The sequence below is a fragment of the Eumetopias jubatus genome, unplaced genomic scaffold (genome assembly GCF_037043125.1).
Source record: "Eumetopias jubatus isolate StellerSeaLion01/CBP00866 unplaced genomic scaffold, mEumJub1_p1.0 scaffold_13, whole genome shotgun sequence".
NCBI classification, from domain to species: domain Eukaryota; kingdom Metazoa; phylum Chordata; class Mammalia; order Carnivora; family Otariidae; genus Eumetopias; species Eumetopias jubatus.
Window position 1 is genome coordinate 5,984,921 of NW_028274819.1, and position 25,186 is coordinate 6,010,106.

The window sequence follows — 25,186 nt, forward strand, 5'->3', positions numbered from 1 at the left end:
ACATGGTGGTTGCACATTAGGGAGTATTACCCAGTGGTTAGATAGCACACAGCAACACAGGTGCTTAGTGAAAAAACTAAAACAATGAGCCATGCAACACAATTTACATAAACATCTACATAATTTACCCAAATGCACAATCGATGGACCTTATTTAGATCCACATTAGAAGAAACCAATTGCAAAAAGACATTTGCAACAATCTAGGGGAAATTTTAATATAAAGATTAGATAATATTAGCATAGTCCTGATCTAATTAGAGGTAGATAGTGAAGTCCTTATAGGTGAAATAACATTATGTCTGGGATTTGCTTTTTTTTCTTTTTATTAACATATAATGTATTATTTGTTTCAGGGGTACAGGACTGTGATTCATCAGTCTTACACAATTCACAGCGCTCACCATAGCACACACCCTCCCCAATGTCCATCACCCAGCCACCCCGTCCCTCCCACACCCCTCCACTCCAGCAACCCTCAGTCTGTTTCCTGAGATTAGGAGTCCCTTATGGTTTGTCTCCCTCTCTGGTTTCATCTTTTTTCATTTTTCCCTCCCTTCCCCTATGATCTTCTGCCTTATTTCTCAAATTCCTCATATCAGTGAGATCATATGATAATTGTCTTTCTCTGATTGACTTATTTTGCTTAGCATAATACCCTCTGGTTCCATCCACATCATTGCAAATGGCAAATTTCTTTTTTTTTTGATGGCTACATAATATTCCATTTGTGTGTGTGTGTGTGTGTGTGTGTGTGTGTGTGTGTGTGTGTGTGTGTACCACATCTTCTTTATCCATTCATCTGTTGATGGACATCTAGGCTCTTTCCATAGTTTGGCTATTGTGGACATTGCTGCTATAAACATTAAGGTGCACGTGCCCCTTCGGATCACTACATTTGTATTTTTGGGGTAAATACCCAGTAGTGCAATTGCTGGGTCGTAGGGTAGCTCTATTTTCAACTTTCTGAGAAACCTCCATACTGTTTTCCAGAGTGGCTGCACCAGCATGTTTTTGCACCAAGAGTGTAGGAGGGTTCTCCTTTCTCTGCATAGGATTTGCTTTTAAAAACTCCAGTCCAAAAACAAAGTACAGGGACGCCTGGGTGGCTCAGTCGGTTAAGCGCCTGCCTTCGGCTCAGGTCATGATCTCAAGGTCCTGGGATGGAGTCCCGCATCAGGCTCCTTGCTCAGTAAGGAGTCTGCTTCTCCCTCTGCCTGCTGCTCCCCCTGTTTGTGTTCTCTCTCTCTCTCTCTGACAAATAAATCTTAAAAAAAAAAAAAAAAGTACAGGGGATAGATAAAGTCAGCAGAATGTTGATAACTGTCAAAGCTGGGTCAAGAAACGGTCCAAAAGAGTTCATCATAATATCCTCTATCTGTGCCTTTTTGAAAATGTCCACAACAAAACATTTTTTAAAATGGATAAAGCAAATGCTCACTGAAAAGACATGTCTGGCAAGAACACAAACAAAATAATACACATTAAACTCACTAGAATGGTTGCCTATGAGGGAAGGGGAAGTGAGATAAAAGGGAATAAAGAGGAGGGAGATGGAACGGTGCAGTCAGAGCTATGAGAAGGAACAGTATAAAAACGGGAGAAAAGGATGGTGAATGAAATGAAAACCTTAGAAGGGTGAAAACTTAGAACATTAGTGTTGGTGACCTCAGAAAATTTGGGGAATTGGGAGAGGTGGACAGAACCCAAAACACAGTGTACGAAGGTGGGTAATAGCAGGTTCAGACTCTCCATTTGCACAGCAGCCTGGCCTGGAACACAGGGAAGGGACCCAAGATAGAAAACATTAATAGTGAAGATGAGTGGAAGCTATTTCAGAAACGGGTGAGGAGGTCCCCATACATGCTTAAAAAGTCTGAATGTAGAGAGAAACAGGAAATGACCAAGAGGAGGAGGGAAGGGGAGAGGTAGATAGAATTAGCTGGGAGAAATCATGAGTTGTATTAAAATTGGAAGGACAGTGCCTCTTCTGAAAGAGCCGGCTGGGAAACAAAAAGAATTCAGTGAAAGAAACATATCAAAGTCGCTGGGGAGGAGGAGAGAAGCCTGGGGAATTTGTGCCTGATGGTATCAGAAAAGCTTCTATGGAGCCACCACAATGAAGAATGGTGACTGACAACCACCGTAGCGTGCTGCACTCAGAGATAAGCTGGATCCATCAATCTCTACAAACGTCTATTCTTTGTTCAAGAGTGACAGTGAGTAATCCACCGAATAGCTTCTCTTTTACCACCAGGAGGCGCCCTTGCACCACAGCTGAATTTTGAATGCTGGAAAGTGCCCGGAGTCCCAGCTGCCTAGACCTCCAGCAGCTCGTGTGGACTTGGAGACCCTTTCTCACCCCTGTCCCTCCGCCCCGCCCCAAACAAGGAACTTCTCTGGGCCTCTGCACCAAGTATCCCTTTGGTGTATTCACCACGGACCAGGAACTGTGAAGGACACACAATTAGAGCCAATACTGTAATTAGAGAGAGAAAAACAGCCCACATATACGCATGAGCAAACAAAATGTGACCGATAAATGTAGGCTGGATACAATGCCTCTTAGAGCTATCCCAGCTCTGCCATCTTTGGTTCTGTTTCCTCGCCAGTGAATAAGATGCTTGCAATGAAAAATATTAAGTTATATTTAAAGCTCTACAAAAATTGACTACGTTTGCTTAAAATGTGGCTCTTCCGTGTCTCTAACATGTTGACCCAAGCTACCAAAGTGGCTGACCAGCCCGCTAAGGAAGCCCCCGTTTAGAGGACCCAGTGAGGTAACCCTTTGTCATCAGCTACCTACCCCCACCCCCGCCCCAACTGGCCCAATAGCACGACCCATTGTGATGGTTAGCGACTCCCCGGACTTCTGATTACACCCAGGTAGTGGTTGCGTCCGGAGCCCTTCTGACGCTTGAGCGCCGAACCCCCGCTTCCAGGGTGCTGATTGGCTAGCCGGGGCTGGGGGCGGGCTGACCTTCGCTCTGCAGCGTCGTCACCAGCTGGCCCCGCCCCCGTGTCGGGGCGACTGGGAGCCTAGCCTGGGGCAGCCATTTGTATGCGGCCGCGGGATTGGTCGCCCGGCTCCCGCGAGGGGGAGGGGAAGGAGGCAGCGCGCACTCGCGCGTGCGTGAGCTGGCGCGCGAGAAAGGGCCCGGTCGCGCCGAGGCTCGAGCGGCCGTCGCCATTTTGTAGGGTTCTCTCTGACGCGGGAGCCGCCGCCACCGCCGCCGCCACCCGGAGGTGCGAGGGGGTTTTGTGGGTGTGTGGGGAGCCTGAGGGCGGGCCGGGCTGCGCCTCTGGCGGAGGGGACCAGCCCACGGTTTGGGTTTCTCTTGCTGCGGGAAGTCCGGGGAAGACAACGGGAGGAGGCGGGGCCGGGTCTCCGGAGGGGGCGGGGCAGGGGTCGGGTCGAGTCTTTGTTGGGTCGAAAGAGCTGAAGGTTAGGTCGCTGGGGGGGTCCCGGATTGGGGCCAAGGAAGCCTCTTTATTCTTCGAGTATCTTTGACGGTAATACTGCACGAAGGAGAGGTACACCGATTTCCCTCCAAAACCTCGTTACCAGGGACACTCGAGATACATGCTTCTTGCCCCCTTGAGTTCTTCTCTTTCCTGCCCCCCCCAGAAGAGTATTTTAAGACATAAAACAGCCAACCCTGTTACTTAAATGCGCCTCATTTCACGAACATGATAGACGGTGCAATGCATGCTGACCCCGACCTCCTGTTGGGGTGTCACACGCATCTCACACTCTTACGTACAAACCTTTGCTCTCTATTAAGAAAATGATAAACGTTTATGTGAGGGTCTTGAATCTTGAAGGTGCCAAGAACTTCTTTGGGGGATTAAACCAAATGCAATGCACTGAAATTTCCCACTCCTCCCCTAACTTTTGGAAATCTTATTTCTTCCCTCCCAGGCTCTTGTCAGGATGGTGAAGCTGTTCATTGGAAACCTGCCCCGGGAGGCCACAGAGCAGGAGATCCGCTCACTCTTTGAGCAGTATGGGAAGGTGCTGGAATGTGACATCATTAAGAACTACGGCTTTGTGCACATAGAGGACAAGACGGCGGCTGAGGATGCCATACGCAACCTGCACCACTACAAGCTGCACGGGGTGAACATCAACGTGGAAGCCAGCAAGAATAAGAGCAAAGCCTCAACCAAGTTACATGTGGGCAACATCAGTCCTACTTGTACCAACCAGGAGCTTCGGGCCAAGTTTGAGGAGTATGGTCCAGTCATCGAATGTGACATCGTGAAAGATTATGCCTTCGTACACATGGAGCGGGCAGAGGATGCAGTGGAGGCCATCAGGGGCCTTGACAACACAGAGTTTCAAGGTGAACTGCTCTGGGGTCTGGGTGGCAGAACTGAGTAGTGGAGTCTAGGTCAAGACAGAGACAAGAACACAGGACCAGGCGGCTGGCAGGGTGATGTCTTCCGTTCTATTTTAGCTGGATATAATAACAACTGTGTAGAGTCACAAACTGGGTTACTTTATCACACAGTCTTCATTTGAGTGCTGTTGGAAGTTAATATGCCTTGGCAAATGAGTACGTCATGGGAGGAGGGAGGAGAAAAGTCTGTGCATTACCTTTTTTTTTTTTTTTTTAAGATTTTATTTATTTAGGGTCACCTGAGTGGCTCAGTTGGTTAAGCAACTGCCTTCGGCTCAGGTCATGATCCTGGAGTCCCGGGATCGAGTCCCGCATCAGGCTCCCTGCTCGGCGAGGGGCCTGCTTCTCCCTCTAACCCTCCCCACTCTCATGTACTCTCTCTCTCATTCTCACTCTCTCAAAATAAATCTTAAAAAAAAAAAAAGATTTTATTTATTGATTCATGAGAGAGAGGGGCAGAGGGAGAAGCAGGCTCCCCGCTGAGCAGGGAGCCCAACGCGGGACTCGATCCCAGGATCCTGGGATCATGACCCCAGCTGAAGGCAGTCGCTTAAACCATCTGAGCCACCCAGGCGCCCCCTGCTTCTTTTGTTATGATCAGAAAGCTTTATATTTGAGTTTAAATGCTTAGGGTTTATACTCTTTACGGCCTGGGGTGATAGGTTGTTGTGGGAAAGAAGAACAGAGACATCTAGAGGGATCCCTATATTATAATTCTGGATGATGAAGCTGGATTTGGGGAAGTATCTTTTGAGTGCTCAAATGTGTTCAGTCTGTCAACTGCACAAGCAGGGCCCAAACCCATGCCACTGGACTATTCTCTTCCACTGACTATTATTTAACCCTAATGGGAAAAAAAATTTTTTTTTAAATAGTAGGTTGAATGAAACGTTGGTCCTGTTCTGAAAGGTTCCAATAAGGGTGTCATGGAGCATATTGTATAATTTTACCAATTATAAAGCTACACAGGTTATCATTAATACCCCAAGGTTGTCTGAAGACTGCAACTGTGCTAATATGGTAGCCCCTAGGCACATGTGGCTATTAAATAAAATTTAAATTTCAGTTTTTCAGTTGTACTGTACACATTTGAAGCACTCAGAAGTCACATGAGGCTATTCGTGACTGTACTAGTGTAAATAGTTCGTTGACAGTGTCATCTTGAGCCACACATTTACAGCCACTTAACATCATTTTTTCTGAGTGCCACTAAAAGGTTTGTTGAAAAGGACTTAAGTGTCTTCTGCTAAACCTAGAAAACAGTGAGAAAAGAAATGGCAGAAGAGGAAAAGTTGACCAGAAAAGGGTAAGAAAGTTTGCAAATAGTGTAGATTGCAAATACTGCGTCAGATCTCTCTGGGCTCAGCCAGTGGTGTCCTGCTCCTCTCTAAAGCATAGGGCAAAAGTCATAGATAACTTGCTACCATTAACGAGTTGTGTGACTTTGGACAAGTGTTTTTAATCTGTGCTTCATTTTCCCTACTTATAAAATAGAATTAGTGATCCCTGCAGTACCTCCCTCACATGATGGTAGTGAGGCTAGAATGAGGTAATAGATGTGAAAGCGTATTGACGGCAAACACTGTATGATGAAAGGTGAGTGTTGTTTGCAACGAGTGTGTTTCCATTATGGTTAGAAGCTTATTTAAAATGTGATAGTTCACTTTCCTCACTTACCTATCTTATTTATATTTTTCTTTTATTAATTTGGAAAGCTGTTGCACTTCAGACAGCTTTAAGAATATTCTTAATTATATTTCACTTGATGGAGATGAGATCATAAATGGACAGTGTGGGGGAAAAATAGGGGTTCTCTCTTGACAGGTAACAAAATGTAAAGAGAATGCAATTTAAGTCGGGTCCAAACTCTGCAAAGATGTTCTAGTAATGTGATACGCATGTCCTTATTTTTTTAATATACAATTGAATAAAAGGATAAGGGGAAAAGTATGCATACAGAAGTCAATTAGTTGGGAGGGAGTTAGCTTGGGAAGAGTGTGTTTTAATAAAGCAGGTTTATTCTAGGAAGTGAATGTTTGAAAAACATCATTGGAAAAGAAGAATCCTTTATTTGGCTTTGATGTTCTTAGCCTGTCCACTCTGGAGAAAGCACTTACTCTGAGTTATACATACAGACATTTTTTATAACCAGCTCTGTTTTGTTTTTTAATTTAAAAAAAAGTATTTATTTATTTATTTGACAGGGAGAGCACAAGCAGGGGGAGTGGCAGGCAGAGGGAGAAGCGTGTGCAGGGAGCCCAACGCGGGACTCCCATCCCAGGACCCCGGGATCATAACCTGAGCTGATGGCAGACGCTTAACGAACTGAGCCATGCAGGCACCCCACCAGCTCTGTTTTTTTCCAGATGACCAGAGAAAGTTTAGCATGGGATAATACGTTGCAGTTTTACAGAAAATATAATCCAGATACCAGATTGTCACATTTGTCTATAAAGCCTTTTTAGTCAGCTCGTAATGAAGGTGGCCTCTTAAGAGTGCCATTTTGAGGGCACCTGGGTGGCTCAGTCGGTTAAGCTGGACATGGAGCCCAACATGGGGCTTGAACTCACAAACCTAAGGTCAAACTTGAGCTGAGATCAAGAGTAGGACACAAGGGACGCCTGGGTGGCTTAGCTGGTTGAGCATGTGCTTTCAGCTCGGGTCATGATCCCAGGGTCCTGGGATCGAGCCCCGCATCGGGCTCCTTGCTCAGCGGGAAGTCTGCTGCCCCTTCTCCATCTGCCTGCCGCTCTGCCTGCTTGTGCGTTCTCTGTGTCAAATAAATAAATAAAATCTTAAAAAAAAAATGCCACTTTGAACATCTTTTGAATCTTTACCAATAGTTGCTATTTAGGCTTCTGCATTTATGACTTATAAAAGGAAGCAGCAGAACCTGAGTTAACCTGGGTCTTTCAAGACCTGTTTCCTCTCCACAAGCAGCAGTGAACTGAACCACTGTTGAGTTGGCAGCTTGCATTGGAAGACACTAAATAAAAAAGCTGTTCCCAAGTAACAGTTCAAGCAACTGAATTGGGAATGATGTATAAGAGGTTAGGTGTCTTGTTTATCCCCAAATGTAAACAAGCACTAAACTGGAGTGCTGTTGTGGATCAGCTACACCCCCAGTCTTCTCCGGCTCCTGGCACATGATAGCTGCTCAGCACTTAGGACCCCAAGTTGCCCATCTCTCAGCATTTTAATAATCTTTTCTGTTCCAGCTTTCAAAAGAAAACACTTCTATTAGGCTGGCTTTCTGGGAAATGTCGGCAGCATATTTCACTAACTTTTGGAGTTCTCAGAAGATCTTTAAAAACTTTTGGCCCCTCCAAGTGTAGCAGAGTGGCAGAATTTAATCTTTAAATTTTCTTTGCCCTGGTTCCTTAAGGTAATAAATAGAAGCACAGTGTTTTTTAATTGTAAGAACTAAACTAAAAACCTAGTTACAGGGGTGCCTGGGTGGCTCAGTCGTTAAGCATCTGCTTTCGGCGCAGGTCATGATCCCGGGGTCCTGGGATCAAGCCCCGCATCGGGCTCCCTGCTCCACGGAGAGCCTGCTTCTCCCTCTCCCACTCCCCCTGCTTGTGTTCCCTTTCTCGCTGTGTCTCTCTCTCTGTCAAATAAATAAAATCTTTAAAAAAAAAAAAAAAAGCCTAGTTACCACCTTTGGAAAGACTAGGAAAAAAACAACTATCACTTCTATTACAGATTTTTTTAGTTCTAGTTAAAAATTTTTTTTATTTATTCATTTGAGACACAGATATACAGAGAGAGAGAGAGCATGAGCGGGGGTAGAGGCAGAGGGAAAGGGAGAAGCAGGCTCCCCGCTGAGCCAGGAGCCCGATATGGGGCTCGATCCCAGGACCCTGGGATCATGACCTGAGCCGAAGGCAGACGCTTAACCATCTGAGCCACCCGGGCGCCCCTAAAAAAAATTTTTTTTACCTGAATCCTTTTCACAGCTGCTACAGAGGTAGATTATAAACACAGATGTTTATAAACTTAGGAGTTCTGTCAGTACAGGAATGAAGATTGGATGTAGTAACAAATATCAAGGAAAAATCACTGGGTTTTGTTTCTCAGAAAAAAAAAATCCAATAACAAGGCCAGAATCTATAAAAGTAAAAAGCAAATTGAAATTTAAAAAAAAAATTTTTTAAAGATTTTATTTATTTATTTGGCAGAGCACAAGTAGGCAGAGCAGCACGGAGAGGGAAAAAGCAGGCTCCCCAACCAGCAGGGAGCCCAATGTGGGGCTCGATCCCAGGACCCTGGGATCATGACCTGAGCTGAAGGCAGCCGCTTAACGACTGAGCCACCCAGGCACCCTTGAATTTTTTTTTTTTTAATGTACTTCTAGGTCTCTGAATTGGCTGCTTTTTAGATTGGCGTGGTTACTCCGACTTCAGAATGGGAACAGCTTGTGTCTATCACACAGGTTAATGTCACCATTCATGTGTGAAAACCAAGTAACTTTTAGTCTTCCAGTCTAAATCATAGGGAACTTTACATTGGGGATATAAATTGGGGCAAAAAAATCTGTGTTTCTGTTCTAAGCATAGTTAGCATGTGGCCCTAAGAATTAGAATGGGAGTATTTAAATCTCTGAAAACAATGGTGGCTAAATGCTCCATTCAGAGAATTACTGCCATTTGGTATCTGTCGGCTGTCAGTGGTGATGGTGGATGCTGCGTCTCTGCCAGCAGCTAGAAGTAAAAACCTGAGCACTTTTGTTTCTGCTAAAGAAGGGGTTTTAAGTTGGAGGTGGCAACTACTTGCAACTGGGGTGGTAGGAATCTTAGACATTGGGCAGAACTGCGTGTGGCTAAAGTGACACTGCTGCACTAACCCGCTCCCCTCTCAGGGTCAGTGCATGGCGCTGTTCTGGCTGCCGTCCTAAGTCGGGCTGTTTCCAACAGGATGGTGGAGCACGAGGCCTCCTATCGCATAGCTGCATCCAGAACAAGGTCTGTTAAAGAGAGAGCAACTTGCTGATCGTGGAGGGGGGATTTGTTCTGAGCAGCCCTTAAGAGTGACATAAAGCCCCTGTTCTCTGCATCTGTAGTGGCTGCCTTTTGGCTGCAATTTGAGAAATACTGACTTGATCTCCAAAGTCTTAGGCAGTTTGGGACTAAATGCTGCCAACAGTATTCCTCAAACTGCTCTTCAAGACCTTGGATGCTTTCATCAGCAAAGATTGTTTCTTAGCTGTTCGTAGTGCTCGCCATTTCCCAGAAGAATGGATGTTGCTCGTTTGTATGGGTGCCCAAAGGTTTTTAGGCAAATGCTGCATTTTTCTAACAAGTAGATAATCGCCTATGAAGAACTGTAAGCTACGTGGCAGGATGAAGTGCTGAATTACATGGGAACACACGGTCCCTAAGAAACCAGTACTGCTTCAGTATCTTTCTAATTCTTGCTGTTGAGAGACCTTGGTCAAGTTTTCTTTTCCGCAGTAGGCATGGATTCACCCTTGCTGAAAAACATGGGGGTGGGGTTGAAATCTGAAGGGTCGCATAACTCCTAGAGGTACTGAGGTGAAGCAGATGATGAGCCCAGGTGTGGTTTGTGTATCCAACATAGCCTCCTGGTGACACCTGCAAAAATGCCTGGAGGAAACGAGATGGAGCGAAGATTGCCGTGGTTTTTAAGCTACAGTAAATGCTGAGGCCTTATATTGCCCTGAGTAAATCAGTGAGAGGTTGGTAAGATGCTTTTCAAATCTGGCATAACTGAGGTTTTGTTGGCTATTTGATTTGGAAGAATTGGCAGGTCTTAAATCGTTACAGGTATAATCAAGTCTTAGCAGTGGTAAGTGGAACATTTTTCAGTTTCTGTGTTGGGGGCCAAGGGAAAGGAAGGGAAAGTTGCAGACACAGAAGTAGAGAATCTGGCTACTTGATGTAAGTAGAAAGTATTGACTGGTCTCTGAGGACTCACATTTTCTAGCTCTCATCTGTATTAAAACTTCACTTCTTTTGGAGGGGATTGCTGAAAAAGGGTTGTAGGAGCGTGTGTATGTATGTGTGTCTTAGGCCAACTAGTTTACTTTCATTTGGGTGAGGATTGAAGAATGTCGGTGAGTTATAATAACGTCTTCTTACATCTATTCCCTCAAGGCAAACGAATGCACGTACAGTTGTCCACCAGCCGGCTTCGGACTGCCCCTGGGATGGGAGACCAGAGTGGCTGCTATCGGTGTGGGAAAGAGGGGCACTGGTCCAAAGAGTGTCCAGTAGATCGTACAGGTCGTGTGGCGGACTTTACCGAGCAGTACAATGAACAGTATGGAGCGGTGCGCACGCCTTACACCATGGGCTACGGGGAATCCATGTATTACAACGATGCATACGGAGCGCTCGACTACTATAAGCGTTACCGGGTCCGCTCTTACGAGGCAGTGGCAGCGGCGGCGGCGGCTTCTGCATACAACTACGCGGAGCAGACCATGTCCCATCTGCCTCAAGTCCAGAGCACAGCTGTGACCAGTCACCTCAACTCCACTTCTGTTGATCCCTACGACAGACACCTGTTGCCGAACTCAGGTGCTGCTGCCACCTCGGCTGCTATGGCCGCGGCTGCTGCCAACACTTCCTCCTATTACGGAAGGGACAGGAGCCCCCTGCGTCGAGCCACAGCTGTGCTCCCCACAGTTGGAGAGGGCTACGGTTATGGGCCAGAGAGTGAGCTGTCTCAGGCTTCAGCAGCTGCACGGAATTCTCTGTATGACATGGCCCGGTATGAGCGGGAGCAGTATGTGGACCGAGCGCGGTACTCAGCCTTTTAAAAACTGGAGGTGAGAGTGGGGCCGGTGTGGTTAAGAGGATGTAGTTTCCTTGAAAGGGATCTGTGCTGCATAGAGGAGGCTAAAGCCACCTGTTTGTTTGCTGTCAGGACAGTAACCAAGAGAGAGAAATTTATGTATTAGTCTTAGGCCAGAGGTTCATTTGGCCTGTTGAGGTTTTTTAGTGTATGACTCCAACCAACTTGTTTCCTTCGGAGAGAACAACAGCAAACTCAGTGAGAATATTATTTAATCAAGTGTAAGCAATCTGGGTTACAGAAACATAGTTAAAAGAACATTTGTTGAGTGCCCTTTTTGTACTTTATGTCATTTAATCTACACAAAAAGCCTCTAAGATATTTTCTCTTCTACAGAGAAGGGAACGAAGGCTCAGAGAGATTAAGTACTTTGCCTAAAGTCATCTGATAATTGAGAGGTAGTCAGAATTCAAACTCAAAACCCCACTCTCTTCCCACTAGAAAAATCATTGTGTAAGCAGAAGAGTACACGTTAAGGAGTTAGTAATGAATGTCACAGTGAGAATTTTAACTACAAGTTTAGACTTCTCACTTGCTAGTAGAACTACTCCTTAGGTCATTAGTTTTTATCAGAGGAAACTCTTCTAATATCCTAATCCTAAATCTGTAAGCCAGATAAAGTCCTGTAAGCTTTAGGTGTTTAGTTCTAAGGCCCTTGAAAACAGTGTTTTGGTGCCACTTCCCATGGAGTCCTTTCCTTATTAATAATCCAGAGCACCTTTTTCTGCATGAGCACTTGAAGCCATATATCTGCATGGCCTGTTACTATCATTTAGAGCCCCAGCACTTCTCATTTTTTCCAGCAATTTTTGTTTTGGCTTTTGTTCAAGAGGAACACATAAGGGACTAGATAAAACAGGTAATTTCTGAGTGTGTATAAAATCCCACTGGTGATGACCCTGGAAAATTTAATTTTTCCTACTTCAGAAAATGTATACCAAAGATGTTGGAATGGCAAGAATAATTAGTAGGATTATCTAGATAAATTTCATCTGAGTGGAAATGGCATCATGACAATTTTCTGTTCTCATGGTTTTTCCTTGTACCTTGAAATTGAGCATCACTTGAATAGGAGGTGTACTCAAGTTAAACGGGAGTTTCCACACTTCCTAAGTTATCCCTTTGGTATATACGTGTAGAAGAAGAAAAAGCAATAGGAATTTGTCCTTTTATGTAGTGGGAAGCAAATAATGGTTTGAACCTGTGATACATTATATCCTATATGACCATGACAAGACTGGGATCTGTCTTCATGTGCGTACATACTCTTACAGCTTGTGTAGTTTGCCTTAATTTTTACTTTTAATGCAGCTGGATCTGCCACGAAGTGGGATATTTCTCGTGGTATCATCTACCAGATAACTTCTGTTTTCCTCGAATGTGTTTTATAGTTAAATTAGTTTATTGTAGTCTTTAGAAGGGTATAGCTAAAGTATTTTAAAGTGAATTTTGACTGCAAGCAGTGGTTGTTCAACTAACCTCTTTTTAGTGATGACTTTTAAAGAAACTTACCTTCCAGGTGTGAACCTCAAATGGACTGAATAACCCTGAGTTGGTTGCAGTCCCAGGAGCCTGATGTTAATGAGGCTGCCAGGATGAAATACTCCAGAACTGTTGGGGATCTGAATTTGGGTCTCACCCTAGCAGAACTGATTCAAGAACGTCACAACTTTTGAAGTCGGTTGGTACAGATCAAGACCAAGATTTGGCCCTTTGTCTGTAATAAGTAGAGGAACTTGGTGTGAGTTAACTTTTTTCCCCCAGTCATTGGTGTCTGGAGTTCCCATCATCAATGGAAGAATTAGAGAATTTTAGGATTTCTTCTTTTGATTTGGTAAGGGAGATTTGACCAAGTAGGGGAACTACTGGAGTTATGGCTCTAAATCTGTGACAGTATGACATATAGGTATGTCGGAGGGTGAATGAACTGTTCCTTGATACCCTTTGTGATTGTCATTTCTGAAAACTTGTTTACTATGAAAGAATAAAATGAAACAAACGTAGAGTAGTACAATTGGCCATATTTGAGATCTTGACATCTACTTTTTCTGGACATAAAAACTAAATTATGGTTTTTGATAGTATCTTTCTATGCCCTTTGTTGCAGTGACAGTAGCCTTTTATCACCAACACAGCAGTCTTCCAGATAGATTGCTTATTCTATATATAGCTATAAGTAGACTCCTTGGTAATTACACAGGATGTAAGTTTGATCCAGTCTGACTTGGTTTTGTTTTGTTCTTTGTTCTTTTCCCCCTGGAATACAGGACGGGACCAGGGCCCTTGTACTCGGAGCCAAGCTGCTCTCCAGGCATTGTGTAAGCCTCTTGTGTTGTGCTCTCTTTCAGGTAGGATAATTGCGGACTGAACCCTCGGGCTGCGGTCATATATGAGAACTTGCTCCGCGCGGTCCCCTTTGCCGGGATGTTTCCATTGCTTCATGTTTCAGTAAACAAAGGAGTTTGTGACCAACTATGTTTTCTTTCTTAATTTAATTCTTCTAAGTTGACTTTTCTTTCCTCCTGATACTAGTCTCTGTAGCCTTTCACTCTATTCCTTATATTCTCAGCCTCTGAGCAGCCCTAGGTAAGGATTATGCTGGCATCCCCTTTTTCCTGTACAGGGGAACCCCTCTTATCTTGCTTTCCTTAGGAGTTGAACCCTTCTCCCTGTCTACCTGCAACATCTCCTTTCCCTTTAAAATGACCATGTAGTGGCAAGCGACCTTTTACTCTTCTCTGTTAGCTCTGGACTCTAACATTGAAGCTAATCTTTTGAAACTGCTAGGACCATTGGGGTTTTGGGGGTGGGGTTGTTGTTTTGTTTGTTTGTTTTGTTTTTTTATGTCTGACCTGTGATCGTGGTACAGCATTAGCTGAAATTTAGCCTTGTTTTACTCCACTCCTCCCATTTTTTTTTTTTAATATTTTGACAAATAAACGTTTCTAACACTTAAGTACCTTTTTGTGTTGATTGTTATTTACCACCAGTATCTTCTGGTTCATTCTTAGTTGTGCTGAAACTCTAAAATTTGAATGAGTAGATGCCGGGAATTTAGATGTAGAAGGAAGGATTTAGGGAGGTCTAAGTAATAGGCCTCAACAATGGATAGAGAAAAGTTATCCAGCATCTTGAGACACTGGTAAGTATGCTACTGCTCATGGGCAGGGTCCTTCTTTCTAAATAACCAGAGCTAGGACACCTGGGTGGCTCAGTCGGCTAAGCATCTGCCTTCGGTTCAGGTCATGATCCCAGGATCCTGGGATCAAGTCCCGCATTGGGCTCGTGCTCAGCAGGGAGTCTGCTTCTCCCTCTGCCTGCCACTCCCCCTGCTTGTGCTCTCAGTCTCTCTCTCTGACAAATAAAATCTTTAAATAAATAATAACCAGAGCTACTCCTTCCACTTTTCAGGCTAGCAAACCCAGGTTAGAACCCCTAGTATCAGGAAAAAGTTAAGCCAGAATATTACCAAGGACCTATCAGGTTGACTCAATTTGACTTCATAGTATATATTCAATTGAATTCACTTCCAGGCTACTTAAAGAGGTCTCCTGTGGTGTTAATATTCTGCTAGGTTTAGACTATAGCTAAAATGAAGAATTGTTGTAAGAGGTCAAAGAGGAGAACAGGTCACATTTTTAACAGAAAACTAGGGTATTAATGATTAGCAGTGACAACATTCTGCAATTAAATGTGTCTATAGAATTTTTTAAAAGATTTATGGACATATTTTATCATTGCTTAGGTCCCCATAAAAACAAGTTTAGTGATGGACTCAGTCCTACTTAAGGACTTATTTATTGAAACCTATATGGAAATGCTAAGGTGTAAATTCTGACTGTGAATTTTAATCTAATTTTATAGCATTTCCCCACATGTTTTATGCTTAAAAAAATTCTGACATAGGGGTGCCTGGGTGGCTCAGTCAGTTAAGCATCCAACTCTCCATCTCAGCTCATCTTGATCTCAGGGTCATGAGTTCAAGCCTGGCATTGGGCTCCATGCTGGGTGTGGAGGCTACTTAAAAAAAAAAAAAAAATCCTGACAAGTGAAGCAAAATTTCCCCGTTCTGGGGGTAGGATACAGTAGTCTGTAGAGGTTAACCTGTCCACACACCCTTGCAACAAGTGGTAAAAGTGCACAAGGCCCATGTTGGCTTCAGCATTCCCTAAAGAGGCAGGGCTGTTTTAAGGAAAAAAAGGCAGAGGTACTGGGATTTCCTTGTAACTGATATACAAGTCACCAGGCAGAACAAAGAGAAATATGTACAGGTTTTGTTGGCCTCATCAAAATCTCAGGTACCTCTTCTGTGGTTTTTGTGTGTGTATGCATGAGCTTTTTTTTTTAAGATTTTATTTATCTGAGACACAGCAAGAGAGGGAACACAAGCAGGGGGAGTGGGAGAGGGAGCAGCAGACTTCCCGCTGAGCAGGGCGCCTGGCATGGGACTCAATCCCAGGACCCTGGGATCATGACCTGAGCCGAAGGCAGATGCTTAACGACTGAACCGCCCAGGCGCCCGAGCACTAACTTTTTTTTTTTTTTTAAAGATTTATTTGAGAGATCGAGAATGAGAGAGAGAGAGTACATGAAAGGGGGGAGGGTTAGAGGGAGAAGCAGGCTCCCCGCTGAGCAGGGAGCCCAATGTGGGACTCGATCTCAGGACCCCAGGATCATGACCTGAGCCGAAGGCAGTCGCCTAACCAACTGAGCCACCCAGGCGCCCCGAGCACTAACTTTTAAGTTTAACATACTTTACTGGCAAGACAAAAAAATGAGAGTCTGCAAAACAGTTCTACATCAGCTCTGTCCAATAAAACTTGTCAAGTGTTGGAAGTGTTCTAGGTTTGTGCTGTCCTCAATTTATAGCCGTTAGCTACATGTGCCTAGTGGCTACTATACTGGACAGCACAGTTTAGATGGTAAAGTAAGTTCCTTGTATGAGGAGGGGGGAAAAACTTTGTAGAATCCTACAAAATATTTTTCCCTTAAAAAGAATCTTTCGGGATGCCTGGGTGGCTCAGTCATTAAGCGTCTGCCTTCAGCTCAGGTCATGATCCCAGGGTCCTGGGATTGAGTCCCACACCAGGCACCCTGCTCAGCGGGAAGCCTGCTTCTCCCTCTCCCACTCCCCCTGCTTGTGTTCCCTCTCTCCCTGTGTTGCTGTCAAATAAAATCTTTAAGAAAAGTAAATTTTTTAAAAATTAGGAAGAAATCTTTCATGGGATGCCTGGGTGGCTCAGTCGGTTAAGTGCCTGCCTTCGGCTCAGGTCATGATCCCAGGGTCCTGGGATCGAGTCCTGCATGGGCTTCTTGCTCAGCAGGAGCCTGCTTCTCCCTCTGCCTGCCTCTGCCCCTGCTTGTGCTCTGATAAATAAAATTGCTGTGTCTCTGTCAAAATCTTAAAAAAAAACACAAAACTTTCACGGCGTGCGTGGGTGGCTCAGTTGGTTAAGTGTCTGCCTTTGGCTCAGGTCATGATCCCAGGGTCTTGGGACTGAACCCCGCATCCGGCTCCCCGCTCAGCAGGAAGTCAGCTTCTCCCTCTCCCTCTGCTCTGCTTGTGCTCTCTCTCAAATAAAATCTTTAAAGGAGGTAAATAAAATTTAAAAATCCTTTAATTCCTCCCAAAATAGGTAACACTGGGAAAAGGGTTAGTTTTCAGCCAATATAAGAGGACTGCTGAGTAGGAACAAATGTGTTTATTTCTAAATCTCCGTTATTACCATGAGAAATTGCATGCTGTGGACATAAATCCCCTTTTATTCACCAAGACCAGGTTTCTCACTGTAGACCATTTCAGAGTCCCATGAGGCATCTCCACACTAAAAGCTCCCATGAATTCCATTTATCAGTGACTGAATTCCTACTCTGAGTCAAGATTTGGGTGATGAAGGCAGCCTATGTGGTTCCTAGCAGAGAGGCAAACCTTAATTACATCTCTGACAAGTACTGTGGAGGGTCAAGTACAGGATGCTATGAAAACAATAGTGACTAATTTTGGTGGATGGGGGAGTGGGGCAGTTACTAGTCCAAGTGAGGAAGCAGCACATGTGAGGCCCCTGATCAGAGACCGTGGTACCCATTGGGAACCATAAAGAAGAAACTGCAGTAGGCATCTGAAGAGGTAAGTTACAGGCAGAGTTCATTAGAGCCTTACAGGCTGTTAGGAATTTCATCTTCACCCTAAAAGACTAACTGGAAGCCATTAAAGGGTTTTAAATTTGGGGTTAACAGGACCAGATTAGTTTTTCTTAAAAGATCACTCTGGAAAGGAAAAAAAAATGAATAGCATTATAAATGTGAAATTTATGTGGTATATAACAGAGGTCTCTCTCCCCTAATCATGAAGCCAAAGGTGACATTTTAAAGGGAGAAAAAATACCCTATAGACAGGAAAAGAACCATTCATAAGGGCATGCGATTCAAGGGGCACTCAAAGGGGTAGGGTTTAAATCCCTGAGGTTAATCAACCCATAAATAACAGAATGAGCTGTGCCTCTCCCCACTCTAACATTTGCTGAGCACCTGTTGTTGGCCAGGCCCCAAAGGCTTTGCACAAGGCACCGCTGAGGGTCAGGGGAGATGAGATAAGGTCTCAGCTGAGAGGATGGTATGATGAAAATGTTAATTGCTAGGAGAAATGTAAAAGCATCGTGTGGAGTTCAGAGAAGGGCGATTATTTCTGCAATCCTACCAAAACTCCACTGCTTATTCTTTGTGCCTTAAGACCCCTCTCCTTTGAAACAAACTTAGCAGTTTACAGAGACAGTGAAAATGGAGGGATAATGAAGGCCAAGGGGATATCCCTGACCCAACCTGGGGGTGGGGGATGGGAATGAAGACTATCTCAGGTCTTCCATCTCCATGAATTTCTTCCTAAACAGTCCACGATTTGAGAGGGGATTCCGAGCATCCACCCACGCAAAGCCCAGCCATTGCAGCAGCACTGTAAGGCACTTCAAGTACAAAGCAAAACCAATCCTAGCCTGATTTAAATATTGCTGCCCAGAAGAAAGGCATCCAGATTCCCCTAGATGGTATTTGAGAACTCCCCGAGTTCCACACCACCTTTCCTGGGGTGGTAGGAGAGACACAGACCTGCCACAGCTTCTACTTGACAAAAGTCCTACTGTAGCCCAAGCCCCGCTCCACCTTTTAGACCAGCCACAGCCTTGTAGAGCTAGACAGTGGAGCACAAAAAGATACCAGGCCCTCAGCACTCAATGCACTGCACAGAGCTTGTCTGAAGGGCAAAAAAGGGTTGGCAGGCTGCGAGACAGCCCAGGAAAGGGAAGCAACTTGCCCATGATTGGCTTCATGGCTTGTCAGAATTTGGCTCACAAATCTGGTTCTTGAAGAGTCTCCTGCCCTAGGAGATCTGGGAGGAGGAAAGCAGAGATCAAAATGCATTCCTAGGAAAAGCTGTCAACTTGTCAGAATAACTGATCTCAGGACTTTAAGATCTCGGCTATGTTCTACTGCTGAGGAGAACTGAAGTACCAGAAATGAAAGAATAGCCCCAGGAACCTACAAGGGAAGAGGTTATGGTCCGGTGAGATGATTTTAATCAGTAGTGCCTTAGTTTTGCAGGCCCTTTGAAGATCCCAGCCAAATTCAAACTGCACAATGGCCCTACAGATTTGATGACTTATCCATCATCGCTGCTAGTCCATAAAAACCCAATGAGGTAACATCCTTGGCTGCCCTGGTAATTAAAGCAACAGAGGTTTAAAAGGTTAAATGACTTGGCTCCCCTCCCCCAACACAGTACTGAGGGAAAAACTTCTGATTCCTAGTGCTTGCTCTCTATAGCAGAAAGCCACAGTAAGAAGCTACTGGAGAGGAGCAGTTGACAAAGGGACCCAGCAGTCTTAGGGGCAGATCCTATCCACATGAAGGAGATACAAGGGGAGTTTTTTAAGCCTCTTCATTTGGCAAGGTGAACCAGACTGCCAGCGATGGTGGACCTGGACTGCCCTTGGCTCTGGTATCTCTGAAGCAGGACAGTGGCCATGAGAATTAGGAAAGTGAGTGGTTGGGGAAATAGTTCTCTCCACCGCAGGTACCATTACATTCCCTCCATCTTGGGGTGTGGCGTGCTTCAGTGGCTGTGTGAACTGTACCCCACCTCTCCATACAGACACAATGAAGAATTCTAGGCAAGATCATTTAAGTTGGGCAACTGGCCAACACCTCAGGGACCACATTGGTGCTGGTATGTGTCCCCACCTGGAATCACACTGCACTGGAGAAGGCTGGGTGAGCCAGGCTGGCATCAGACAGGCACAAAGCCCCGGGCCCCACAAGGAAGCCAGAATCCTGGGCGCAACTCACAACGGAGCTCATACGCAAGAGCAGAGCTTGCACTGCCACCAGCCTCAGCACTCTCACTGAACTAAAGGCTGAAATTTGGGCTCTGGAACTGGAGGGCCAGAACTGAAATACAACCCCTCTCTGTGCCTTAGGCATGTTACTTAACCTCTCTTTTTTTTTTAATTGTTATTTGAGAGAGAGCGAGAGAGCACACACGAGTGGGGAGGAGAGGGAGAAGCGGGCTCCCCAGGAAGCAGGGAGCCTGAAGCAGGGCTCGATCCCAGGCCCCTGGAATCACGGCCTGAGCTGAAGGCAGACACTCAACCCACTGAGCCACCCAGGTGCCCCTCTGAGCCTGTTTCGTCATAAAATGGGAATAACCTTCCTGTTAAGAGCTGTTCAGGGACGCCTGGGTGGCTCAGTCGGTTAACCGGCTGCCTTTGACCTGGGTCATGATCCCAGAGTCCTGGGATCGAGTCCCGCCATCGGGCTCCTTGCTCGGCAGGGAGCCTGCTTCTCCCTCTCTCTCCCTCTGCTTGTGCTCTGTCAAATAAATAAAATCTTAAAAAAAAAAAAAAGCTGTTCAGAGGGGGCACCTGGGTGGCTCAGTGGGTTAAGTGTCTGCCTTCAGCTCAGGTCATGATCATGGGGTCCTAGGATTGAACCCCGAATCGGGCTCTCTGCTCAGTGGGGAGCCTGCTTCTCCCTCTCCCCTGCCGCTCACCCTGCTTGTGCACTTTGTCAAATAAATAAATAAAATCTAAAAAAAAAAAAAAAAGCCGTTTGGAGTAAATGCAAAGCGCTCAACTGGCCATTCCTATCACAAATGAACTATGATGTGGGCAAGCAAAAGAGAAGGTTCCACCCCTTCTGGAGGCTCACCAGTTAGTGGAGTAGGTGTACTCTCAAAAGACACAAATCTATAATGACAAACTATCAAGAGGGCTATGCGTGCAGAAAGATAGAGGAAGGAGAGCTGATATCACGCTCTCTCTAGTCCTTCAAGGATTCCAGCTCCCCGTCCTTCCATTTCTTACCCAGTTATGAGACCTGAAGACAAACCCACTTGCTCAGCTCTTAGGGATCATCAAATCTCAAAGCAAAAGGGCCCGCCTAGGGTATCAAACAGTTCTACCTTCTCTGCTTTTTACTGACTGAACTCTTATGGCATAGGGCACAACTCCAGCCCTAAAAGTGGCTATCCACCCATCCTCTGGTCTTACCCCAGGGCCTGGTTCTATGCTGGCACTCATTTCTTGAAAGACTGTGACTGCTAAGGCAATGAATGGATGGGGACAAGGGCAGAAGGTATTATGTTCTCAAGAGGAGCACATAATTCAAATGATAGCTTACATATATCCATTAACTATTGTCTGTTATGCATCAGGCACTGTTGCCTGGCACAGGGGGCAAATCCCTGTTCCCCTACCTTATAATTTTGTGAGGAAAATGTTCCAATAAATAACCAAAGAAAGTGGGTTAAGTACAAAACACATAAACTGAACACAATGGTAGGGAAAAATGGAAGGAGGCATCTACTTAGAGGTTGCCAGGGAGGACTCTGATGCTTGATCCTGAAGCTAAGATCTTATGATAAGAAATTAGCCCTAAGGTGGTTAAGGGGAAAATCTTTCCAGACAGAAAGGCGGCCCTGAGGGAGGAAAAATGTTTCATGAACTAGGACCTGAAAGGAAGACCAGTGTGGTTAGAAAACGATGGGTGGGGGGCACCTGGGTGACTCAGGCAGTTGAACGGCCAGCTCTTGATTTCAGCTCAGGTCATGATCTTGGTCCTGGATTAAGCTGTCCTCTTTGGGCTCCACGCTCAGCGGGGAGTCCGCTTGAGCAAGATTTTCTCCCCTTCCGCCCCACCCCCGACTTGCACACGCTCTAAAAATAAATCTAATAAAAAATAAAAAAGGAAGGAAGAAAAAAAGATGGGTGAGGGGGAAAGGTCCTGAGACTGGAGTGGGGTTGAGACCAGACATTTCAAAGCATTTTAGGCTAAAGTAGAGGACTGGCATTGTTCTTAAAAAAAACTGGAAAATTGCTGAAAGGTTCTAAGTTATGGAATAACAATCAGATTTGTATTTAACAAGATCATCCCAGCTACTGAATGGAGATAAATTGAAGAGGAAAAACAGGAAGATAGAAAACAGGCCAGGAGAAGGCTACTACTGTATGTAGTAGCCCTGGGTGGGAGAGGAGTATATGGTCTTGACTATCACTGTGGCACAGACATGGACACAAGTGGCAATATTTGATATAAAATGAACAAAAGAACTGATAAGAAATGAGGGAAGAATCAAGGATGATTACCAGCCATCTCCTTGGAGCAATTTTGTGGATGGAAACACTATTTAAAAATATGGGAGGGGCGCCTGGGTGGCTCAGTTGGTTAAGCGTCTGTCTTCGGCTCAGGTCATGACCCCGAGAGTCCTGGGATCGAGCCCCGCATCGGGCTCCCTGCTCCATGCGGAGCCTGCTTCTCCCTCTCCCACTGCCTGCTGGCTTCCCCTGATTGTGCTCTGTCAAAAAATAAATAAAAATCTTTAAAAAAAATTTAAAAATTAAGAGATAAAGATATGGGAAAGACTGGAGGCGAAATCATTTTGGAGTGGGAAGACTCAGGAATTCTATTTCAGACATATCAAGTCTGAGTGTACTGACAACCACGGAGGGGCGCCTGGGTGGCTCAGTTGGTTAAGCATCCAACTCTTGGTTTTGGCTCAGGTCATCTCAGGTTCATGACGAGAGCCCCAGGTCAGGCTCCACAATCAGCACAGTCTGTTTGAGATTCTCTTTATCCCTCTCCCTCTGCCCTGCGCCCCCACTCGTGCACCCTCACTAAAATAAATCTTTGGGGGCGCCTGGGTGGCACAGTCAGTTAAGCATCTGACTTCAGCTCAGGTCATGATCCCAGGGTCCTGGGATCGAGCCCGTCAGGCTCCAAGCACTCAGCAGGGAGTCTGCTTCTCCCTCTCCCTCCATTCATTCTCTTTCTTTCTCAAATAAAAGAATCTTAAAAAATAAGTCTTTAAAAAAAAAAAAAAAGACAACCAAAGAGAACCCTCTGTAGGTCTCTGGATCCCTGAACTCTGAGCACAGAGGAGAGGTTTAGGACAAGAGAAGTAAATTTTTCAGCATCCAGATCAGTGTAATCCAACAGAAATAGAACGTGAGCCACAAATGCAAGCTACATATGTAGTTGACCCTTGACCCTCTGTGTAGCCAAAAATCCACATACAACCCTTGATTCCCAAAAAGTTTAACTACTAATAAGCCTACTGTTGACTAGAAGCCTTACTGATAACATTAAACAGTTGATTAACATGAATTCTGTATGCTTTATATATTATATATTGTATCCTACGATAAAGCTAGAAAAACACTAAGAAAATCTGTAAGGACGAGAAAACACATTTACGGTACTATACCGCATTTTACTGGAAAAAACCCACAGATAAGTGAACCCACACAGTTCAAACGCATATTGTTCAAGGGTCAACTGTAATTTGAACACTTCTAACAGCCACATTTAGAAAAGTAAAAAGAAACAGGTGAAATTAACTATTTAATAATTTTATAAATTTTATAAATAAATGATATATATTCAATGTATTTCATGTAATTTGATATAATGAGCACTTAAAAATGAATTTCTTACATTATTTTTCATACTAAGCTTCTGAAACCCCATGAGTATTTTACACTCACAGCACCCTATAGGTGTGTGGCTATCCTATTGGTCAGCACAACTTCAGTTGCTATACAAAACCAAAGGAATTAATAAAATTGCCTAGAACAGGGTTTCAACCCTAGCACTATTGAGATCTGGGGCTAGGTAATTCTTTGGGGGGAGGAATTTGTCCCTGTGCATTGCAGGATGCTTGGAAGTATTCTTGGACTCCACCCACTAGATGCCAGTAGCATCCCCCCAGTTTTGACAATTAAAAACTTCACATTGCCAAATGTCCCAGTAGATGGTGGGGAGCGGAAGAGGGGAAATCACCAGTGATTGAGAACTACGGACCCAGAGAGAGACTGTAGATAGAAGAGGGTCCAGGAGAACTCTGGGAACGTCCAGACTTAGCATCCACCTGAGGTAGTATACATAGGAGAATTAAAAGGAACAAAAAGGAAGGAAGGGGTATGGTGATTTCACTTTAAGATCTGAGAGATCCAGTTTCTAGCACATCAAAAAAAAACCAACCAATGTCTGTAACAGCTACATCAAGAAGTCTCCCCACCATCACTTGTAAGAAGTAAGTTTCTCTTTTCTGACCCTTTCCTTCTAGACCAAGGAATACCCATGAAGTTTCAAAAGCATATACCGAAGACCACTGACTGTCCTCAAAGAAAAATTCCATATACCTTTTTGGAAGAGAGTGGCAGTTATCCAAATTAGAGGAAACCATGGGAACAAATTCAAATCTCAAACTTCCATTGCCCCTTTTGTCGTTGTTGTTGTTAGCTGTTTATTTATCAAGACAAACTATTCCATAACCCAATATTCGTGTTTCATAGCTCAGGAACACAGGTCAGTGACAGACTTCAATGGAACTCAACCCAAAGAAATTCTTTACATTCCAAAATCACTTTGCACTCTGAAAGATACCAGCCTTCTTCACCTCAAAATCTTTCATGGAATCCTAATTTCTGTAGAAATCTGGATATGCCTTCTTTCTTGGTTCGGCCACAGCAAACTTATCGAAAAGCTGCAACCCCCAGGGACACAGCAAACGCTCCAACAATATGAAATCGCAGACACTTGGCCAGAAGGCCTCGCATCTGAGGTTTCGTCAAAGCACTGAAGTCATGGTAGTTATTCTCAACACTAACCTCAAACCTAACGTCCTCCCTGATACAGAAATGGACGGCATTCCAGCAGTGCCTTCCACTGCCTTTTTGACACAGACTGTCTGCTTGAGCATAGAGAAGAAAAGTCGGGGGCTGGAGATGCACATCTGGGAATCTTCAGAATACAGATGATAGGTAAAGCCAAGGGAATTGGTGATACCATTAAAATGAGGAGCATAGAGAAAAGAGAAAAGAGAGCCCCAGCTTCACTTTCACTGCCCTGAAATCCTATCAGCTTCCTTTTCACCTTGAAAACCCAAACCTGCCATTTTAAAAAAAGGGGGCGGATTTTACGGAACATCTAGAGCCAGTGTAAATGCTAAGGGAGAAGGGGCCTGGCTGTCTAAAGTCCAGGATATTGTTCGGCTGAAGCCCCGTGAGCAAAGGAGGACAGAGCTGCGAAGTGGGACAGATCATGCAGGGCTTTACAAGCCGTTCACTGGATTCTGACCCTGACTGAATGAAAGGAAGAGCCCCTAGATGGGAGGAGAGGGATTAAGGGGTGGGGTGTTTGACATTATCTGATTTGCATTTTAAAAGCATCACTTTGGGGGGCACCTGGATAGCTCAGTTGTAGAGCATGGAATTCTATCTCCGGGTCCTGAGTTCAAGCCCCATTTTAGGCGTGGAGCCTACTTAAATAAATTAAATAATAATGATAATAATAAAATTTAAAAAAGGATCACTCTGGTTGCTACATTGTGAACAGATGGTAGATAAAGGATCCTCTGGTTGCTATATCGTGAACAGACAGTAGATAATGTAGAAGCAGCGACATCAACTGGGAAA

General features: G+C 44.7%; 1 protein-coding gene and 1 pseudogene across 4 annotated transcripts; one reads left to right on the forward strand and one right to left on the reverse strand.

Moving 5' to 3' along the window:
- The first annotated feature begins 3,125 nt into the window (after nucleotides 1-3,125).
- Nucleotides 3,126-14,178, forward strand: LOC114220363 (RNA-binding protein 4B). 4 transcript variants are annotated; one of them, XR_003611550.2, is made up of 5 exons: nucleotides 3,126-3,246; nucleotides 3,923-4,346; nucleotides 10,520-11,196; nucleotides 12,742-12,903; nucleotides 13,490-14,178. XR_003611550.2 is itself a non-coding variant. In XM_028118189.2 (4 exons), the coding sequence occupies exons 2-3, from the start codon at nucleotides 3,935-3,937 to the stop codon at nucleotides 11,185-11,187; spliced, it is 1,080 nt and encodes a 359-aa protein (XP_027973990.1). In that variant the 5' UTR covers nucleotides 3,126-3,246; nucleotides 3,923-3,934; the 3' UTR covers nucleotides 11,188-11,196; nucleotides 12,742-14,178. The 4 variants fall into 4 exon arrangements, 2 of the variants coding, with proteins under 2 accessions (XP_027973990.1, XP_027973991.1); XR_003611551.2 differs by having other exon boundaries at nucleotides 13,571-14,178; XM_028118189.2 differs by having other exon boundaries at nucleotides 12,742-14,178.
- Nucleotides 14,179-22,031: 7,853 nt separating this feature from the next.
- Nucleotides 22,032-24,514, reverse strand: LOC148162586 (cytochrome c oxidase subunit 6C pseudogene; annotated as a pseudogene).
- Between the last annotated feature and the right edge of the window lie 672 nt (nucleotides 24,515-25,186).

Coding starts and splice junctions, on each gene's coding strand:
- LOC114220363 (XM_028118189.2), top strand. CDS start 3,935: ATGGTGAAGCTGTTCATTGGAAACCTGCCCCGGGAGGCCACAGAGCAG. Junction 4,347..10,519: donor TGACAACACAGAGTTTCAAG/GTGAACTGCTCT, acceptor TATTCCCTCAAG/GCAAACGAATGCACGTACAG.